The 19,067-nt window shown below is 37.9% G+C and overlaps 1 protein-coding gene across 2 annotated transcripts; it reads right to left on the reverse strand.

Moving 5' to 3' along the window:
• Positions 1–97: 97 nt before the first annotated feature.
• Borcs7 (BLOC-1 related complex subunit 7) lies at positions 98–18,696 on the reverse strand. Of its 2 annotated transcripts, XM_071610951.1 has the most exons (6): positions 18,626–18,696; positions 18,335–18,461; positions 10,767–10,829; positions 10,556–10,599; positions 8,216–8,236; positions 98–7,051 (listed from the first exon to the last, which is right to left on the reverse strand). In XM_071610951.1, exons 1-6 carry the CDS (start codon positions 18,637–18,639, stop codon positions 7,000–7,002), a joined length of 321 nt encoding a protein of 106 aa, XP_071467052.1. In that variant the 5' UTR covers positions 18,640–18,696; the 3' UTR covers positions 98–6,999. The 2 variants fall into 2 exon arrangements, with proteins under 2 accessions (XP_071467052.1, XP_027785996.1); XM_027930195.3 differs by lacking the exons at positions 18,335–18,461; positions 18,626–18,696 and adding an exon at positions 17,519–17,718.
• Between the last annotated feature and the right edge of the window lie 371 nt (positions 18,697–19,067).

A 19,067-nucleotide genomic window follows, 5' to 3' on the forward strand; every position in this document is an offset into this window, starting at 1 on the left:
TTTTCATTTACATGAGCACATATGCTGCCTTCATCGAATACCCACAGAGACAGAGAACGATTCCATCTCCTTTGGGAATGAAATGGGCTTTCCACAATCCGTTTTTTAAGTCAGGTTTATTGAGATAAAATTTACACTCAACCAAATTCACCTTTCTTCAGCGTACAGTTCTATGAATTCTGACAAACCTGTACATCACTGTCACCAAGGTTAAAACTTCTCATACCAGTTTCTCTGTGCCCCTTTGTAATAAATTCCCTCCTCTCACCCTCAGCTCCTAAGCCACCACAGATCTGTTCCCCTCCCTATAGGACATTTTCCAGATGTCCTGTAGATGGAATCACACAGTATGTAGCCATTCTTAATTTATTCTGAGCTGTATTTAGGAAAGCAATTTTGGTTAAGTTCATTTTCACCTATAGTAATTTTTGGTCGGTTCACATGTGTTTTCCGGGTATTGCCGACCATTATATTTATATATCTCATTTCCTTTTGTGGTTGCAACAAGCATTTCCATCATCAGGACGGTGTGGAGGCAGGGAGGTCCAAGTGAAAGGGTACCTTTGTAAAAAAGTAGACTCTTGCTAAATTACATTCACTTTTTAGTCTCATTTGCCAGTACATAAAAGGTTTGTTAAAATTCAGCTAGTAAATTTTCATTTTTGCTGGAGCTGGGGATTGAACTCAGGACCTTGCACAAGCTAGGCAAATGCTACACCTCCAGCCCTTTACAACTACTAAATTCATAAAAGGAACATCTATATAGGTATCACTTTCTAGAAATTATGTAATGGTGGAAACAGTGCTCAATAATTAGTTTTCAAAATATTCTCTCCATAGAATGAGTTCCTTTAGAAAAGCAGTTACTTTCTCACTCCTTGTTAAAAATAGAAGCTTTTAGTGGGCTGTGGTGGCACACACCTATAATCCCAGCAGCTGGGGAGGCTGAGGCCGGAGAATTGCAAGTTCAAAGCCAGCCTTAGCAACCAGTGAGGCCCTAAGCAATTTAGGGAGATCTTATCTCAAAATAAAATATGTTTAAAAACGACTGGGGATGTTCAGTGGTTAAGTGCCCTGGGTTCAATCCCTGTTACAAAAAAAAAAGAAGCAGCAGCTTTTTCTTATAGGAAAAGATTAATTAACAGGAAGGAGGTTAAAGAGAGGGCTCTATCATTTTCAGTTGGGCTTGCTTTATTATATTATCTTCAGTCTGTGGTTTAGTCTTTCTTCATTTTATAAGAACCATTTGATAATATTTAACCACACACAGATAATGCAGTTAAGCAAACTACCACAAACTTAAAATGAGTTATTCCCACTTTTCCCTCAGGGTATCTGGTGTGTTGAGCTGATTTTGGACCAGATTGAGACTGTCAGCCATTCTGATTGGTCAGTACCTCATCAACAGGTTTGTTTTTGTTTTTCTTCTATTTTTTGTAATGCTGGAGATCAAATTCAGGGTCTTACACATACTAGGCAAGTGCTCTACCACTGAGTTACATCCACAACCCTTGTTTCATTCTTTCTTTCTTTCTTTATTTATTTTGGGGAGTGGGTACTGAGGATTGAACTCAGGGACACTCAACCACTGAGCCACATCCCCAGCCCTATTTTGTATTTTATTTAGAGACAGGGTCTCACTGAGTTGCTTAGTGCCTCCCTGTTGCTGAGGCTAGTTTTGAACCTGTGATCCTCCTGTCTCAGCCTCCCAAGCCACATTCTTTATTTTTTTTTAATACCCCTAATAAATGGCAGATATGCTAATTATCTGTATAGTACCTAAACTAAATTATTTGTATACTACATAAACTAAATCTCATATTAAGCCCTATGTAAATATTACCACAGTTAATTTTTTTAAAAATATTTTTTAGTTATAGATGGACACAATATCTTTATTTTGTTTATTTATTTTTATATGGTGCTGAGGATCGAACCCAGTGCCTCCTATGTGTGAGGCAGGCGTTCTGCCGATGAGCCACAGTCCCAGCCCCAAAAGCTAATTTTTTATCCTTTATTTTTGGTACTGAGTATTCAACCGAGGGATGCTTTACGACTGAGCTACATCCCCAGTACTTTTTTTTTTTTTAATTTGAGACAGAGTCACTAAATTGTTGAGGCTGGCCTTGAACTTGGAATCCTCCTGCTTCAGCCTCCTGAGTCCCTGGAATTATAGCTCTGTGCTGCCACACCTGGCACAAAAACTAATTTAAAAAACGATAATTGCCAGGTGAGGTGGTACATGCCTGTAATCCCAGAGGCTAGGGAGGCTAAGGTAGGAGAAGTGCGAGTTCAAAGCCAGCCTCAGCGACTCAGCAAGGCGCTAGGCAACTCAGGGAGATCCTGTCTCTAAATAAAATACAAAATAGGACCGGGGATGAGGCTCAGTGGTTGAGTGCCCATGAGTTTAATACTGGGTACCAATAAATAAATAAATAATAAACAGGGAGGCTGAGGTGGGAAGATTATAATGTGTGGCCAGACTCTAAGCAACTTAGGGAGATGCTCAGCAAGTTAGCAAAACCCTGTCTCAAAATAAAAAATAAAAAGGACTGGGGATGTAACTCAGTGGTAAAGCACTCCTATGTTCAATCCCCAGTACCAAAATATATATATGTATGGGTGTGTATATATATATGTGTGTGTGTGTGTGTATTTACGTATGTATACACACACATATGTATATATATATTTTTTCATCTTTTCTTCTCTTACCTCCAAGGATGGCCTTGTGCACCTTAGAAACTACTGGTCTGAAAATTCCAAGAATGGCCCAGAAAGGCAGATTTTTGTTTTGGTACATAGACTCATCTTTCAAGAAGTAGAGCTTTCCAAAATGGCCAGCATCCCTGAGTAAAGGATTTCTCAAACACTGGAAGCATTAAGCAGAAGCTGGATGAGCAGCAGAATGTTTGCCCCTACAAATTGCAGCAGCAAGGACAGATAGATTAGAGTCAGTTACTTCTAACATCCTTTCCTTTTGAACAAGTTTTTTATTATGTTAAAGACAAGACATGACAGATAACATGCTTGTTTCTACTTATAAGAAAAGTAACAAGTAACAGAAGCTAGGCTAGTGGTCAAAAGACCTTCATCAAGCTAATGACCTTGGATAAGTCATTTCGTCTCCCTGGGGGTGTTTTTCATTTGCAAAACATTACCAGAATGTAACAGTTTTATAGTCCCTTACATCTCTAATTTTCTGAGGTTCTGTGATTCTTTCTTCTTCACCAAATATTATGTTTGTTCTTAGGTTTTAAAACATGCTCTTTTTTGGGCTGGGGCTATAGCTCAGTGGTAGAGTGCTTGCCTAGCAGGTGCGAGGCCCTGGGTTTGATCCTCAGCACCACATAAAAATAAATACATAAAATAAAGGTATTGTGTCCAACTACAACTAAAAAATAAATATAAAAATAAAATAAAATAAAGGTATAGTGTCCATCTACAACTAAAAAAGATGCTCTTTTAGAATTTTTTTTCATTTAGTTTCATTTGAGATAGTTGAATTTTAAGTGCCTTTTCAGTATACATTACACTGATAAAGATTTTATTATTTCTTATTAGTGTAATGTGTTTGGTAACTGTTATATCAACTTTGTACTTCTGGAATTGCTTGAATAATTCTTCAAAATTTCTTTATTCAATTATTTTAAAGATTTTAAAAGGATTTTACACCAATATAAATAAATAAAAATCTCCTAAATTTTCTTACTTTATCTGCTTTTTATTTCTTTAACTAAAAATCAAAATCATGGCGTGGGGTTGTGGCTTAGTGGTAGAGCACTTGCCTAGCATGTGTGAGGTACTAGGTTCGATTCTCAGAACTGCATACAAATAAATGAATAAAGTAAAGGTTCATCAACATCTAAAAAAAAATTTTTTTAAGTAAAAATCATATTTACTTCAGCATGTAAATTGGTATCTTAACTGTTATTTTTTTTTTTTTTTTTTTTTTTTTTAGGGAGGGAGGGAGGGAGAGAGAGAGAGAATTTTTAATATTTATTTTTTAGTTTTCGGCGGACACAACATCTTTGTATGTGGTGCTGAGGATTGAACCCGGGCCGCACGCATGCCAGGCGAGCGCGCTACCGCTTGAGCCACATCCCCAGCCCCTTAACTGTTATTTTTACTATTTTGGGAGTATATGGAAAGGATTTATTCTTTAATAGCTTGGAAAAGCCACAAGAAAGCACTATCATAAGCAAATGACTTGTTATTATTCTTTGGCAGTTTATCGATTATGGTATTTCTCATAACCAATTGGGAAATATTCTATTTTTTAAATATCATTTTTGTAATATATTTTATAAAGAGTCAGACATTTTGAAATTAATCAAATTTTAGCATCAAGCTGAGATAAATTTTTTCAAATCTAATTTATTTTAAATATATCCTATTCAACTATAAATTTACCAATTTGTACTTTTATGGTTGAGCTGACACTTTAACAATTTGATCCATAACAACTTCTTAATAATTGTTTTATAATTTTTTCTAAATCTTTGTAATTTGTCTTAGTTTTATTATTTCCATTTTTATTTCTTTTGTTTTCTTTCCAAATTCTAACTGTATACTCATTGGGAAAAAAATTATTTCCACTGTTATCCCCCTAAGATCTGCCAGGCTGATCTCAAACTGTGATCCTCCTGCCTCAATCTTAGACGGGAATACACCACCGCTCCTAGACCTAATACAAATATTTAAAGCATAATTTTTTTCTTCTAGTATTGCTTAATGTCATCATGTAAATTTTCTTCCATGAAATTTGAATTTTCATTACTTAAAAAATATCTTTGGGGCTGGGGATGTGGCTCAAGCGGTAGCGTGCTTGCCTGGTATGCGTGCGGCCCGGGTTCGATCCTCAGCACCACATACAAACAAGGATGTTGTGTCCACTGAGAACTAAAAAAGTATAAATATTAAAATTCTCTCTCTCTCTTTAAAAAAAAATAATCTATCTATCTATCTATCTTTGGGCTGGGTTTGTAGCTCAGTGGTAGAGCACTTACTTAGCATATGTGAGGCATTGGGTTTGATTCTCAGCCCCGCATATAAATAAGCAAAATAAAGGTCCATTGACAACAACAAAAACAATTATCTTCCAGCATATCCACTATGACTTATGTTACCAATGAAGTATTTTTTGTATCCATGTTTTTGATCACTAGTGAATTCTATCTATGTTATTTATTTCTATTAAAAAATTATGTAACATTTTCTATTGCTCTCACATTTCTGGTTATTTGTTTATTTTCTTTCATATATTTTGGCCTTACGTTTTTTAAAGTGACTGATTTCACTACTACTAGATTTTCATTATATACCTTTACTATTTTTTTAATATTTTATTTTTTAGTTATAGGTGGACATGTATTTATTTAGTTATTTTTATGTGGTGCTGAGGATCGAACCCAGTGCCTCACACATGGTAGGCCAGTGCTCTACCTCTGAGCTACAATCCCAGCCCAAATACCTTTACTATTACAATATTTACTATGAAATTTATCTTATTGGATACAATATAAGCAATCACTGTTTCTTTTCTTTTCCTTACTGGGAATTGAACCCAGGGATGCTTTACCACTGAGCCACATTCCCAGCTCTTTTTATTTTTTCATTTTATTTATTTTTTTTTTTTTTAGTATTTTATTTTTCAGTTTTTGGTGGACACAACATCTTTACTTTTATGTGGTGCTGAGGATCGAACCCAGCGCCCCGCGCATGCCAGGCGAGCGCGTTACCGTTTGAGCCACATCCCCAGCTTTTTTTTTTTTTAGTATTTTATTATCTTTTTATTTTTTATTTTGAGACAGGGTCTCACTAAATCACTTAGGGCTTCACTGAATTGCTGAGTTGCCTCAAACTTGCAATCCTTCTGCCTTAGACTCCTGAATCGCTGGAATTACAGGCATGTATCACCATGTCCAGCTAATCACTGCTTCTTTAACATTTGTTCTAACACAAAGCAAACATAGATCATACCTCCATTTTAATGTTTTTTTTGTCTTAAGTATTTTACCACTTCTTGTAATAGTTGGACTTAGTTTTTTTTTTTTCTTTTTTAAAGGTAAGTAGAGCCTGTTTACATTTAAAAATAATTGTTAGTAAAAGTTTATAAAATTAATGCTTAAGTAATTGACTTTTCAGATTCTTCACAAGTTAAGTGTATACATACATATGTGTATAAAGAGAGACATATGTAATTTGATCTGTTAACTTGGTATTATACAATATGAATTAAATTGGATTGATTTTGCTTTTTTTTTTTTCTATCAGGGAAGACACTTTCTCTTGTCAGCTTTCTCTCAATTCCTTAGAATAGGATAGTCCCAAATTAACTTCAAACAAAGTATTCCTATAGATAATGGGAATGTCAATTAACAAGAAGAATCTAATTGAACATAGGTAAATACCTACAAATATTAAGGTTTTCATCATGATACAATCCTGTGCCACAATCATTCATAGTAATTCATCTCCCTTCACATTTGGCAATGACGTCCTACAAGTGAACTTGCTGATAATTAGCAAAATTACAAAATGAACCAAGGTCATTTAATCAAGAATCACAACAACAAAGGAACCCACGGAATGCAGGTCAAGGCAAGAGGCTACAGCTGGCCAGATATGATTACCATTTACCTAATTTTCATTTAGGAATTTGCTACAACAAATAAGATAAGTATCTTCTCTGAGTTAATAGAAAAGAAAATAACAAGTCAACAGGTATTACCTATCATTATTCATTACCTATTAATATTCATGAAATAAAAATGTATCCTGAATGATCTAAAAGAAAAAAATATTAATTATTTTCAAGGTTCACAGTAGAAGTTTTATGCTGTCAACTTCTTTTCAGGAGAAACCATACATCAACAAATTTTTTTCAAATGCAATGTTGAGATGAAATGGAAAATCAAACCCACAGCCCAAAAGTTGTATAAGACAATCCTCCTTAGCATCAGGCAAAGAAGTGCTGTTCCCCTCTTATATACCATTCTATTTTAACAGGTGATTCAACTGGTCCTGTAGATCTGATGACTGTTCAACACTAGAAATTAGAATAGAGAAAGGGTTTATCTGAGATGAGCAATAAAGATTTTCTTTGTATAATCTATTTATTCTTTAATGAATAAATATTGTTACAGATAAATCAAAATTCATATTGGTCCTCTTGTGGGACCAATACCAATACTTCTAGGTGTATGTGCTGCCATACCACAGATACCTAGAAGTGTTTCCTTTAATAACTAGATGTAGTGACATGTACCTGTAGTCCCAGCTTCTTAGAAGGCTGAGGCAGGAGGATCACTTGAGCCCAGAAATTTGAGGCCAGCCTGGGCAACATAGTGAGAACCCATCTCAAGGGGAAAAAAATGTTGAAGCTTTTAAGAAAGGTTTGCAAAACCATCTAGTGCTGGTCACACAACTATAATCCCAGCTACTCAGGAGGCTAAGACAGGAAGATCACAAGTTCAAGGTGAGACCAGGTAACTTAGGAAGATTTGTCTCAAAATAAAATAAAAAGGACTGGGGATGTAGTTTGGTAGTACAGCACTCACCTAGCACACAGGAGGCCTTGGTTTCAATCTCCAATATCACACAAACAAACAAAAAAAGCCAATCTATTTAATGACTTTAGCACTTTTACTCTACTTAATGAATTTTACCAATGTAAAAGGGTTTTTTTTTTTTTTAATTCCTTAAAGTTGGGTCTATACCCTGTAATTTTTAGAATGCCCTTACTAGCAGTGAATTGAGTTACTATATGCCTTTGAAAATTTCTGTTGTTGTTTGTAGTACAGGGGATTAAATCCAGGATCTCACACATGCTAGGCAAGTGTTCTACCACTGAGCTAGATCCCCAGACCTGAAATACACTGATTTTGTTTTTGTTTTTATTTTTTGGTAATGGGGATTAAGCCCAGGGGCACTTTCCCACTGAGCTATATTCCTAGCCATTTTTCATTTTTTATTTTGAGATAGGATCTTGCTAAATTGCTTAGGGTCTTACTCAACTTCTAAGCCTGGCTAAAGGCATGTGCTGCCACACCACAGATATACTGTGATCTTTAAGTCCTAAATGAGCTATCTCAGAGCATGCCAATTTAAGGGCATATGTCAACCAGAATTTTACACTGATCCTGGGTAAAGCAGTACAATTCTCCAGCCTGCTTTAATTGGTCCCCCACTCCCCGCTTTTGGAATTACTTACTTCTTCTGAATAGCTTCTTGCCTAAAATAGAAAATGAAAGAGGAAAATAAACATAAGAAAACCTGGTGAATTAGTAGAAGTTATTTATGATATATACAGATATATACAGGCAGAACAAATTTCCAGCTCTATATTTCACACTCTATATTTCTGTCCATCCTCTCCAAAGATTATTATAAGGGATTCTTATCTGAGTGCAGAGCTGCTAAAAAAAAATGGATTCTAAAAAACAAATGCCAAATGTTTTCTCTGATATAAGGCGGGAGACTCAAAGTGCAATAGGAAGGGAGAGCATGGGAGGATGATTATTTCTAGGTAGGGAAGAAGGGTGGGAGGGAAAGGGAGGGGGAAGGGGAATAGCAAGGATGGGGGAAGATGATGGTCATCATTATACAAAATATATGTAAGAAGATTTGAAATCAGTGTCAGTATACCTTATATACAGAGATATGAAAAATTGTGGTATATATGTATATTAAGAATTGTAATGCAAAAAAAAGAGTACATGTACAATGGCATAATTTGGCGTGAACATACTTTATATTCAGAGTTACGAAAACTTGTGCTGTAATGGGTAATAATGAGTGTAATACATTCCACTATTGACATGTATGTAAAAAATTAAAAAAGAAAGAAATCCTCATCTCCCATGTGATGACATTAGGGGTGAGGGCTTTGGGAGGTATTTAGGACATGAAGGTGTCGTGTAATCTCTCATGCATGGGAGTAGTTCCCATTGGAAAAGAGAAATGATTTTTCTTCCTGCCACATGAGGATACAATGAGAAGATGACCATCTGTGAAATAAGAGGAAGGCCTTCACCAAGAACCCAACCACACGGAAACCTTGATCTCAGACTCCCAGACTCCAGAACTGTGCAAACTAAACATTTGTTTAAACCACCAGACTATGGTATTCTACCACAGCAGTCTAAACAAAGACACCACATCTTACCCCATCTCCTTTAAACTGTCTGACTTTAGAAAACCTAACCTCTGAAACCCTGATTATGCCACCAAATCTTTTACAATGCATTATAAAAATGAGAAATATATAAACATATCATACAGATTAATATAACCACAGAGGAGGTCAGAAATGATCAATAGAAAAAGAGAAGAATTCCTTTCACAGGACTCTTGAAGCAGTTGCCACAAAGTTCTTCCATGGATCTATGTCCCTTCCTATAAAATAATAATACTGTTTATAATAATAATTACCATCAATCAGTGTTACTATAGTAAGTAAAGGGCAGTTGTTGAATAAACTTTAGGTCCTTGCAGATGATAATTTCCTAAGAACATTAATGCCCTTTTCCTATTCTACCAATGAAGCTGCATTTTAGTGTCTTTGTGGAGGTGATGGGGAGGGGGATCTGGACATCTCTTCTCCCACAGCAAAACTCCCTTCATACTACTGAGGAATTCATAAACAGCTGCTAAATTGAGTAGCTCACTCAAACTTCCACATCACCCTAACATTTCATAAAATGATTTCAAAAGAAATGCTCAGAAATATCAAAAGTAATTACCAATGGATGGTATTACTAAAAAATGATTTTTTATGTTCTTTTTCATGCTTTTCTGTAATTTCTTATTTATCTATAATGCAAAAATTATGTTTTCATAAGGGGAAAGGTTTTTATTAAAAGTCAAGTTATGTACATAAAAAAAAAAAAAAAAAAGATGGATTCTAGGGCTGGGACTGTAGCTCAGTGGCAGAGAGCTTGCCTAGCATGTGTGAGGCACTGGGTTTGATTCTCAGTACTTCATAAAAAAAAAAAAAGAACTAAACAAATAAAGACATGCTGTCTATCTACAACTATTAAAAAAAAAAAAAAAAGGTGGATTCTAAACTAAAGAGGTAACAGTACTCTCCAGAGTGAGGGAGTGGTCCAACAAACCAGAAGAATGGCTCAAATTCAGCAGCTGGTTCCATGTAACATGTGGATTGTAGGACACAGATTCCCATTACACTTGATTCCCTGGTAAAGGAGCAGTTACCACAGGGGAGACACTGGGCACAGTTGACAAATACCAGGTGCTAAGCACAGTGCCAGCATAGTCCTGGTATGGGCTCTGACATTATAGGATATCCCTCTGAGGAGTCCTCATATTAACAGAGGGAGGTTCACAAAAGGTGGCCCATGCTCCTGATCTCACCCTCTAACTCAGCTTCTAAAATGTCAGGCCTCTCTCCACAGAGGAATTTCATCCTTGACCAACCTCACCTTCACTCCCAACCCTGCCTCCATGGGGAAAATGTGCTGAAGCACAGAAGAAATGAAAGCGGGCTATAGACGATTTTGCCGCAAGCAGTTGCTAGAAAGGGAATACTCACTGATACTGAAGATGTGTTGTTATTATTGCCATTTTCCTTAAGCTCTGCATAAAAAGAGAAAGAAGCAGAATATTCCACTTCCTGGTAGCCACACAAACTATGTATCTAAACCCAATCCATATAAAAAGAGAAAGAAGCAGAATATTCCACTTCCTGGTAGCCACACAAACTATGTATCTAAACCCAAATCATACAAGAAATTATTTCTTACGTCTTCGGAGTGCAAGATGGCATCTTCCTGTAGTACCATGTTTCGAGCTGCCTGACCCAGCAGCTGGAAGACAAGAATAAAATGGTAATGATCAAAAGTTCCAAACTTCCTGCAATTTTCTCTGTGCAGCTGTTTCACCACCATCCTCTCCCTCCTGCCCTCCTCCATCGAACACAACCACAAATGTTCATAATATAATGGAGAAGAACTTTCCATTTGTTCGTATTGCAAATTCATTTCATTGGCACTGTGGCAGTTCTGGCATGGGCTTGACATCTGTCCAAAAGCCACCTCCTGAGAATCTGAATTCTCCAAGACCACACGGCATTCTGCATAGCTTATTCATCAAGTGTCAAGAGAAATCAGCACGAAACCTTTGTCTCCGTAAGTCCAGTGACAGAACTTGACTTCTGATTCTTTCTTTCTTTCTTTTTTTTTTTTTTTTTTATGGAACTGGGAATTGAACTCGGGGCACTCAACCACTGAGCCACATCCCCAACCCTATTTTGTATTTTATTTGGAGACAGTGTCTCACAAAGTTGCTTAGCACCTCGCTTTTGCTGAGGCTGGCTTTGAACCTCACTATCCTCCTGCCTCCACCTCCCTAGCCACTGGGATTACAGGTGTGTGCCACTGCACATGGCTCTGACTTGATTCTTTAAAAGCAAATTTGGAATCTGTGGTAGTTTGAGAGTAGTGAGGTAGCAGGAGTTGAGGCTAGGCTGGAAAAGACAGGGGGAATGGATCTGTCTAGAAATGCAACTCAGTGCTGGAACTCTTACCTAGCGTACAAGCCTAGCACCACCAAAAAGAAAAAAGGAAGACAATAAAAAGGATGGGGAGGGGGTCCTGAAAAGAAGCTCCAAGCTTAGAGTGGGAACCACTACATGGAAGATGCCAGATGGGGTTGGAGAAGAAAAGCAAGGAGAAATGTGGAGGCAGATTTTAATGAGTTCACGGATAGCTGGGCCCTGGGACCAAGAGAGAAAAGCTGAGCTTGGCCTCAGCTGGATGGCCTGAGGTCACAGCAAAGCTGACTGAATTGACACTGAGAGGCAAGCAGAGATCAACTAAGATTTCTGGCCTCATGGTGTACCCTGCTCCCAGCATCCTAAGTCCGGCCCTGTAAAGGTGTAATGTGCATCCTATCAGCCCTCCCTGCTCCCCTAGGGCAGACAGTCTGGTGAAAATGGAGCTGATTTCAAATTAACCAGGAACATTAGTATTGCTGTAGTTCCCAGATTCCTTCTCCCAGGAAAACTTTTATTTATTTTTCTTTTCAGTTTAAGTTTTAAAATTAGTAAATCTTTATGTACTTCTGAAGTCTGAACAATAAAATAAAAACCTTCCATCTCTGTCCCTCCCCCACCCTCCATGCATGGCTATTTTTATTAGTTTTTCGTTTAACTTTCCATTGTTCCATTTTAAAACAGGGACAGTTGTATAGTTGTCCCTTGGTATCTGCAGATGATTGTTTCCCGGCCCCAGTGGATACCAAACTCTGTAGAGCTCAAGTCCATTATTTAAAATGCCACCGGGGTGGGTGGGCAGTGAAGAATGAAGGAACTTTGGATTGCGGGGGGGAGTGAGGGGAGGGGTGGCGCTGTGGGGATGGGAAGGGTGGCAGAATGAGACAGACATTATTACTCTATATACGTGTATGATTACACTACTGGTGTGAGTCAATACCATGTACAGCCAGAGGAATAAGAAGTTATGCTCCATTTGTGTACAGTGTATCAAAATGCATTCTACTGTTATGTATAGCTAATTAGAACAAAATTTTTTTAAAGTGTCGCTACCAAAACAAAACAACAACAACAACAACAACAACAAAACTTTAGGTATACGTGGGCCTGAGCCACTTCATCACAGGCAGATATGCGCTTTCCACTCTGTTCCCTGACAGTTGGAAATACTTCTGGGTCCAGATAAGAAACAGATGCATTACATGTCAAAAAAAAAAAAAAGCCACAATATTTGCTTATAATCTATACTCATTTTCCTGTACCCTTTAAATCATCTCCAACTTACTTATAATATACAATACAATGTAAATGCTATGCAATCAGTTACACTGTATTGTTTAGGGAATCATGACAAGGGGAAAAAATCTGCACATGTTCAGTACAGGCACAAACATCACAGACGTAACTACATTTTCAATCTGCAGTTGATTGAATCTGTGGATATAGAACCTGTAGATATAGAGAGCCAACAATATGTATTTACTCCCTCCCAGTTTTTACTTAAAATGTAACATACTATATGTATTCTTCCACACCCTGCTGTTTTCATGTCATAATACAACCCTCACATTGATCTGCAGCAACATATATTGAATGTCCTTCATTCTTTTACAACTACAAGTACCACACTATCAGTCTTTGGGGTTGTTTCTAGTCTTTTTTTTTTTTTTTGGTATCGGGAATTGAACTCAGAGGTACTTGACCACTGAGCCACATCCCCAGCCCTATTTTGTACTTTATTTAGAGACAGAGTTTCACTGAGTTGCTTAACACCTTGCCATTGCTGAGGCTGGCTTTGAACTCACGCCTCCTACACCCAGCTGTTTCCAGTCTTTTGCTATTGAAAGAAGTGTTACAAGGAACTCCTATGTATATCTGCATTTTTGCTAGCTTACCTTTGGGACAGACTCATAGAATCATGATTATTATATGTAGTTTTGCTACAATATTACCAAATCCCCTCCACCAGGGTTGTGCCACTTTGCATTCCCACCAATAATGTATGAAAGTGTGTGTTCCACTCCTACGGCCACTATTTTCTATTTTTTTCAATGCTATGGATTGAACCCAGGATCTTGCCTGAGCTAGGCATGTACTATACCATTGAGTGATGCTGCCATATCCCTACAGTCACCTTTTCTTGGGGGTTGGGGGATTGAACCCAGGACCTTATGCATGCGAGGCAAGCACTGTACCAACTGAGCTATATCCCCAACCCCTCTACAGCCACTTTAAAGTAACACAATTCAGACACCTATAGATGGGGGATAGTGAGTGACAAACTAATTGCATAAAGAAAGGATATTAATAAAATATGTTATTCATTCAACAAATATTTTTTGAGTACTTAGAATATATCAGTTCTCTGAATAAGAGTAATAAGGGGGCTCACAATTTTGGAGGGGCAACAGAGTCATAGGCACTAAAATATATTGAGGGAAGTATTGACAGGGGTACTTAAGCAGTGGGTACTTAAGGAGCATGTGGGAGCAGGGATGTCCAGCTTATTAGGAGGGTAGCTATTCAGAGAGGGCTTCCTAAAGAAGCAACTTATAAGCTGAGATGTAAAGGTTAGGATTTAGACTCATTTTACATGTAATTTTTCAGAAAAATAGAATTATTAGATTTACTATTTTAGAAGTGTGGTAAGCAGAATGGACTGGAGGCAGGAAGATATAGACAGACAGAATGGTTAAGAGGACATGACAGGACTTCAGACAAGCAATAAACACAGAATGTGAAAAAGGGGGATTTGAGAAACATTTAGAAGATAGATGTGATGGAACGTGCAACTGCCTGGAATGCAGGGGCTGTCGCAATGCAGGGCCAAGGCCTTATCCTTGATGACCAGATGTACTTACTAGCACTCTGCATCATTTTCTTACATAAACCAACAACACATCTATCATCTAAGACTTCCAGCTTTGCCTTCTTTAAAATGGAACATCTTGAATATACCTGAAAAAAAAACAATCTGAGCACGGAAACTCAATAAGTTTGTTTTAGCTACTCATCTGCAACAAGTATTTCTGATTTTTCATGTTAGTTTTTTTAATAATTATTTTTTTAGCTTTAGGTGGACATAATATCTTTATTTTTTATTTTTATATGGTGCTGAGGATCTAACCCAGTGCCTTATGCATGCCAGGTGAGCGATCTACTACTTGAGCCATATCCCCAACCCCATCTTCATCTTAGTTTTCATAGCAATAGCAGCTCTATTTTTTTCATATGATTACATTCAATTATGTAGCTGCAATAACAAGTATAAGGGACACACACAGTTCAGGAAAAACACAATGGATCCTCACTAAGCATATGACTCAGCTGGATAGGACAGGTGTGTGAGAATAGCATATTAGTGACAAGCACTCCTGTGCTGTAGGCCTAAGTGGGCACCTGTCTCCTCACTTCCTGCTCCTGGCACACTGGACTCCCTACATTCCTTATACTCACCCTCACCTCAAGGCCTCTGCATTTGACATTTTGCTCCAGATATCCACATGGCTTGCTCCCACACTTCATTCCATTGTCTGCTCAAATGTCACCTCCCCAGAGGCCCTTTCCTGACCACCCTGCTGAAGGTAAACCCTTTCATCATTCTCTATTCTCAGATTTAGTCTTATTCATAGCATCTACCACCTCTTGATTTTTTGTGTGTTTCATTTATTGTCTGTCTCTTCTAAGTATAGGAATTTCGTTTTGTTTATCCCTTGCACCTAGAACAGCTCCTGGCATATAGCAGGAACTCTTTGTTAATAAATATTTGTTAAATGAATGCTGTGGAATGAGTGTTTTACAAGTGCAAATTGTCAATTAAACAAATAGCTATGTGGAGACTGCTGAAGCAATCTCTATGGATTAGAAGGGACTGAAAATCAGAAAGACACTCCAATAACCTCATAGGCTAATAAAGGAAATGGTAAAAGTACAGAAAAGGCAACATGGTATAAGTGTCATGTAAGAGATTCAGTACAGGCTGAGGCTGTAGCTCAGTAGGAGGCATTAAGTTCGATCCTCAGCACCAGATAAAAATAAATAAAGAAAATAAAGGTATTGTGTCCATCTACAACTAAAAATATTTTTTTAAAAAAGAGAGAGAGACAGATTCAGTACAAAGTTCAGAGAATTGAGAGATGATGTATTAATCCTATCTCAGAAAGCCGGCTATATTTTAGTTTAGCTCAATCCACACATTTAATTTATGAACACAAATCTAAATATCCCTCAGCAGAATCCCATGTGAAAAATACATAAGGGGAAGAATGCAAAGATGAGGGCAGTCAATGATGGCACAGTAACTTTTTGATCACTTAATTGAGCTAATAACATGAAAGGCAGTATTCAAGAGTATGAGCCTAGGACCAGGTTTGAATCCTAGCTGGTATGACCCAAAACAATTTAAAATCCTCTCTGTATCTTCTATGTAAGAAAAGTACCTTCTTTTTCAATAATTATATTTTTACAATCAATATAACATCTTAATGATTTAAGTTAAATAAAACATAGCAGTGTCCAGCATACAGAAAATGCTCAATAAATGTTAAGTTTATTATGATTTTCAATAATACCTGTGGTTAACTATGAACATTATCAATTTTTAAGTTTTATACATATTTTTATTTTTGTCATGCTGGGGATCAAACCCAGGGCCTCATATATGCTGGGCAAGTACTCTACCACTAAGCCACATCCCTAGTCCTATACATATTTGTACCATGTTTCTCCCCAAAAAACAATTCAAGACGATTTATACCAAATTATATGTATTTGTATGTATACACACACACACAATTTTCTTTTTTAAAAAAGAAAAGGAATGTAAAAGACATGAAAAACAGAAGGAATTAAACATGCAAGCACCTTCTCATATAGTTGTTTTGTTGATTGGTTGGTTGTGTGAAGCCATTCTCAGTAAAGCTAAGGGCATAACATTTGGACTGGAGATTTGGCTCTCAGTAGTAGAGTGCTTGCCTAGCATGCCTGAGGCCTTGGGGTTCATCGGGCAAGCACGCACACACACACACACACACACACACACACATACACACACACACACACCATTTTAAAGAAGGCGGGCTGGGGATGTGGCTCAAGCTGTAGCGCGCTCGCCTGGCATGCGTGAGGCCAGGGTTTGATCCTCAGCACCACATACAAACAAAGATGTTGCGTCCGCTGAAAACTAAAAAAAATAAATATTAAAAAAAAAATTCTCTCTCTCTCTCTCACTCTCTCTTAAAAAAAAAAGCAAAACTGGAAATATTAGCTATATTAAATGTGTGATTGTTTTATCCAATAAAATGATGAACAAAAAAGAAAACAAAACAAAATGACGGGCATATGTTTTCACTTCTCTTGAATAAATACCTATGAGTGGAGAGGCTGGGTCACTGGACCCGTTTCATCATCCTTTCACCAGTCCATGGGGACATATATTTTCATTTCTCCTGGGTGAATATCTAGTTCAATAGATAGGTCTGCTTGAAGGAGAGGCAGTGTATATAAATAAAGCTTTTTGGTGAGAGAAGCCATCAAATAATTCCATTCATGCAATAAGCCAGAAGATGGAGAGAGAAAACGAGGCAAAGGAGAAAGCTATTCTAAAACCAAACCAAACCCAGAAAACCAAGAATGTGATCAAAGGGACAAATCAGGAAGGAATAAATCCCTTGGCGATGCACAAAAGTGTGGAAGAAATCTGGGATGCTGATACAGAAATTCCGGGGCCGAATGGGCCCGATCTTCACTAGAGACAACCCCAAGTACAATTAAGGACTATTTTAAAAGCGCAGATTCTCATCACACTTTTCTTCGCTTTAAGCCGCTAGACCTACCCAGAGACTACACACCCCAGAATGCAACACGCGCCCTCCGAGGACCAGCCCCACCCCGGGAGACCAGTTCACAGCCTACACGCCCCAGGATGCAACGCGTCGACCGAACCCAACTACGAAAGACTGCCCGTTCCGGAGTGTGGGCCGGCAGCTTCCACTCCCAGCTCACCTCGGAGCTGCGGGACCCCTTGAGCACTTGCTTGGTGAGCGCGATCACGTCGGTACCACAGGTGTTCACTTTCTCAGTGAGAAGCCCCTTCACTGACTGACCAAATCGTGCTTGCGAATCCGGGGTTCCAGTCGCCATCCTAGCGAATGTCTTCGCCAATGATGGCGAGCCACCGGGGCCAAAACAGGCAAGCGTAAGGGAAAGAGGAGGCGTTTCCCCTCCACCCTATTGCGGGAAAAGGAAGAGACGCATGCGCCTAGCAGATGTTACTAACTAAACACATTTAAAATACTCAAATTGACAGCCTAAGGAAAACAAGGCCCAAGCAAACATCTCTTTTGGACATGGAGGATAACTTTAGTAAAATTGATGGTTTAGAATCAGAAGGCCTGAATTACAATCTCAGTTCTACCATTTAGCAGTTGCAAATGGCTCAACTGCTGCGTCTTATACTCCTCTTTTGTAAAACAGAAATAATAACGTTGAAGTTTCCGAAGAATTATGAAAATGAATTGATCATTTTCAGTTCAGTTTTTTATTTGTTTTGTTATTGTTGTTGTTTTTGGTACTGGGGATTGAACTTTGGCCACTCTACCACTTAGCTACATCCCCCCGCCCTTTTTATTTTGAAACAGAGTCTCACTGAGTTGCCCCGGCTGGCTTTGAATTTGCAGTCCTCCTGCCTCAGACTTCCCAGTTTCTGGGATTACAGGTGTGTGCCACCACCCCCATTTTAGCCACTTAACTTATATAACCATGAATTGGTTTATGTTTTAAAATTTTATATAAATAAAACAATACAGTATACATTCTTACCTGTGTGGCTTCTTCATACAGTATTATGCTCGTGAGATCCATCCATGTTCGTGCAAGTAGTTGTAGTTCATTCATTCTCATCACTGTATATATTCTGCTGTAGATGGTTTTTGACAATTTATCCATTCTATAATTGATAAATATGAGGGTTGTTTTCTAGTTTTGGATTATTACAAATAGTGCTGCTATGAACACTTCCCCCCCCCCCATAGTACTAGGGATCAAACTTAGGGCTTCCCATATGCTAGGCAAATGCTCTACCACTGAGCTGCATCCCCAGCCTGAACTTGCCTTTTGGTGAACATATTCACACATTCTGTTGTATACACTCAGAATGGAGTTGCCAAGTCAAAGGTTCAGCTCTAGAAGAAAATGAACTTTGTTTCAGACAAAGAAGGAAAAAGAGGAATATAAGCGTAGTGAAATTAATACAAGTTTTCAGTCTAAATTATGCTATAAAGCTACACAGAATATTTTACATTGATCATTGTATTAGTGAGCTTTCCATCACTGTAACAAAATACCTTATCTAATCAACTTGTAAAGAGAAAAGGTTTACTTTGGCTCATAGTTTCAGGTTTCAGTCTGTGACCAGTTGACTTCATTGCTTTTGAGCCTGTGGGGCAGCAGTACATCATGGCAAGGAGTACAGGACAGACAGCACATAAGAGAGCAAAGCTAGTCACCTCATGGGCAGGATGTGAAAGAGAGAAAGGAAGGAGTTGGGATCCCA

Source organism: Marmota flaviventris, chromosome 4, assembly GCF_047511675.1.
Source record: "Marmota flaviventris isolate mMarFla1 chromosome 4, mMarFla1.hap1, whole genome shotgun sequence".
NCBI classification, from domain to species: domain Eukaryota; kingdom Metazoa; phylum Chordata; class Mammalia; order Rodentia; family Sciuridae; genus Marmota; species Marmota flaviventris.

What these genes read in the sequence shown, in the direction of transcription:
- Borcs7 (XM_071610951.1), bottom strand. An exon ending in CCATCTTGCACTCCGAAGAC is followed by an intron (nt 10,600 to 10,766) that starts GTAAGAAATAAT and finishes CTTTTTATGCAG; the next exon opens with AGCTTAAGGAAAATGGCAAT. An exon ending in CAAGAAGCTATTCAGAAGAA is followed by an intron (nt 7,052 to 8,215) that starts GTAAGTAATTCC and finishes TCTAATTTCTAG; the next exon opens with TGTTGAACAGTCATCAGATC.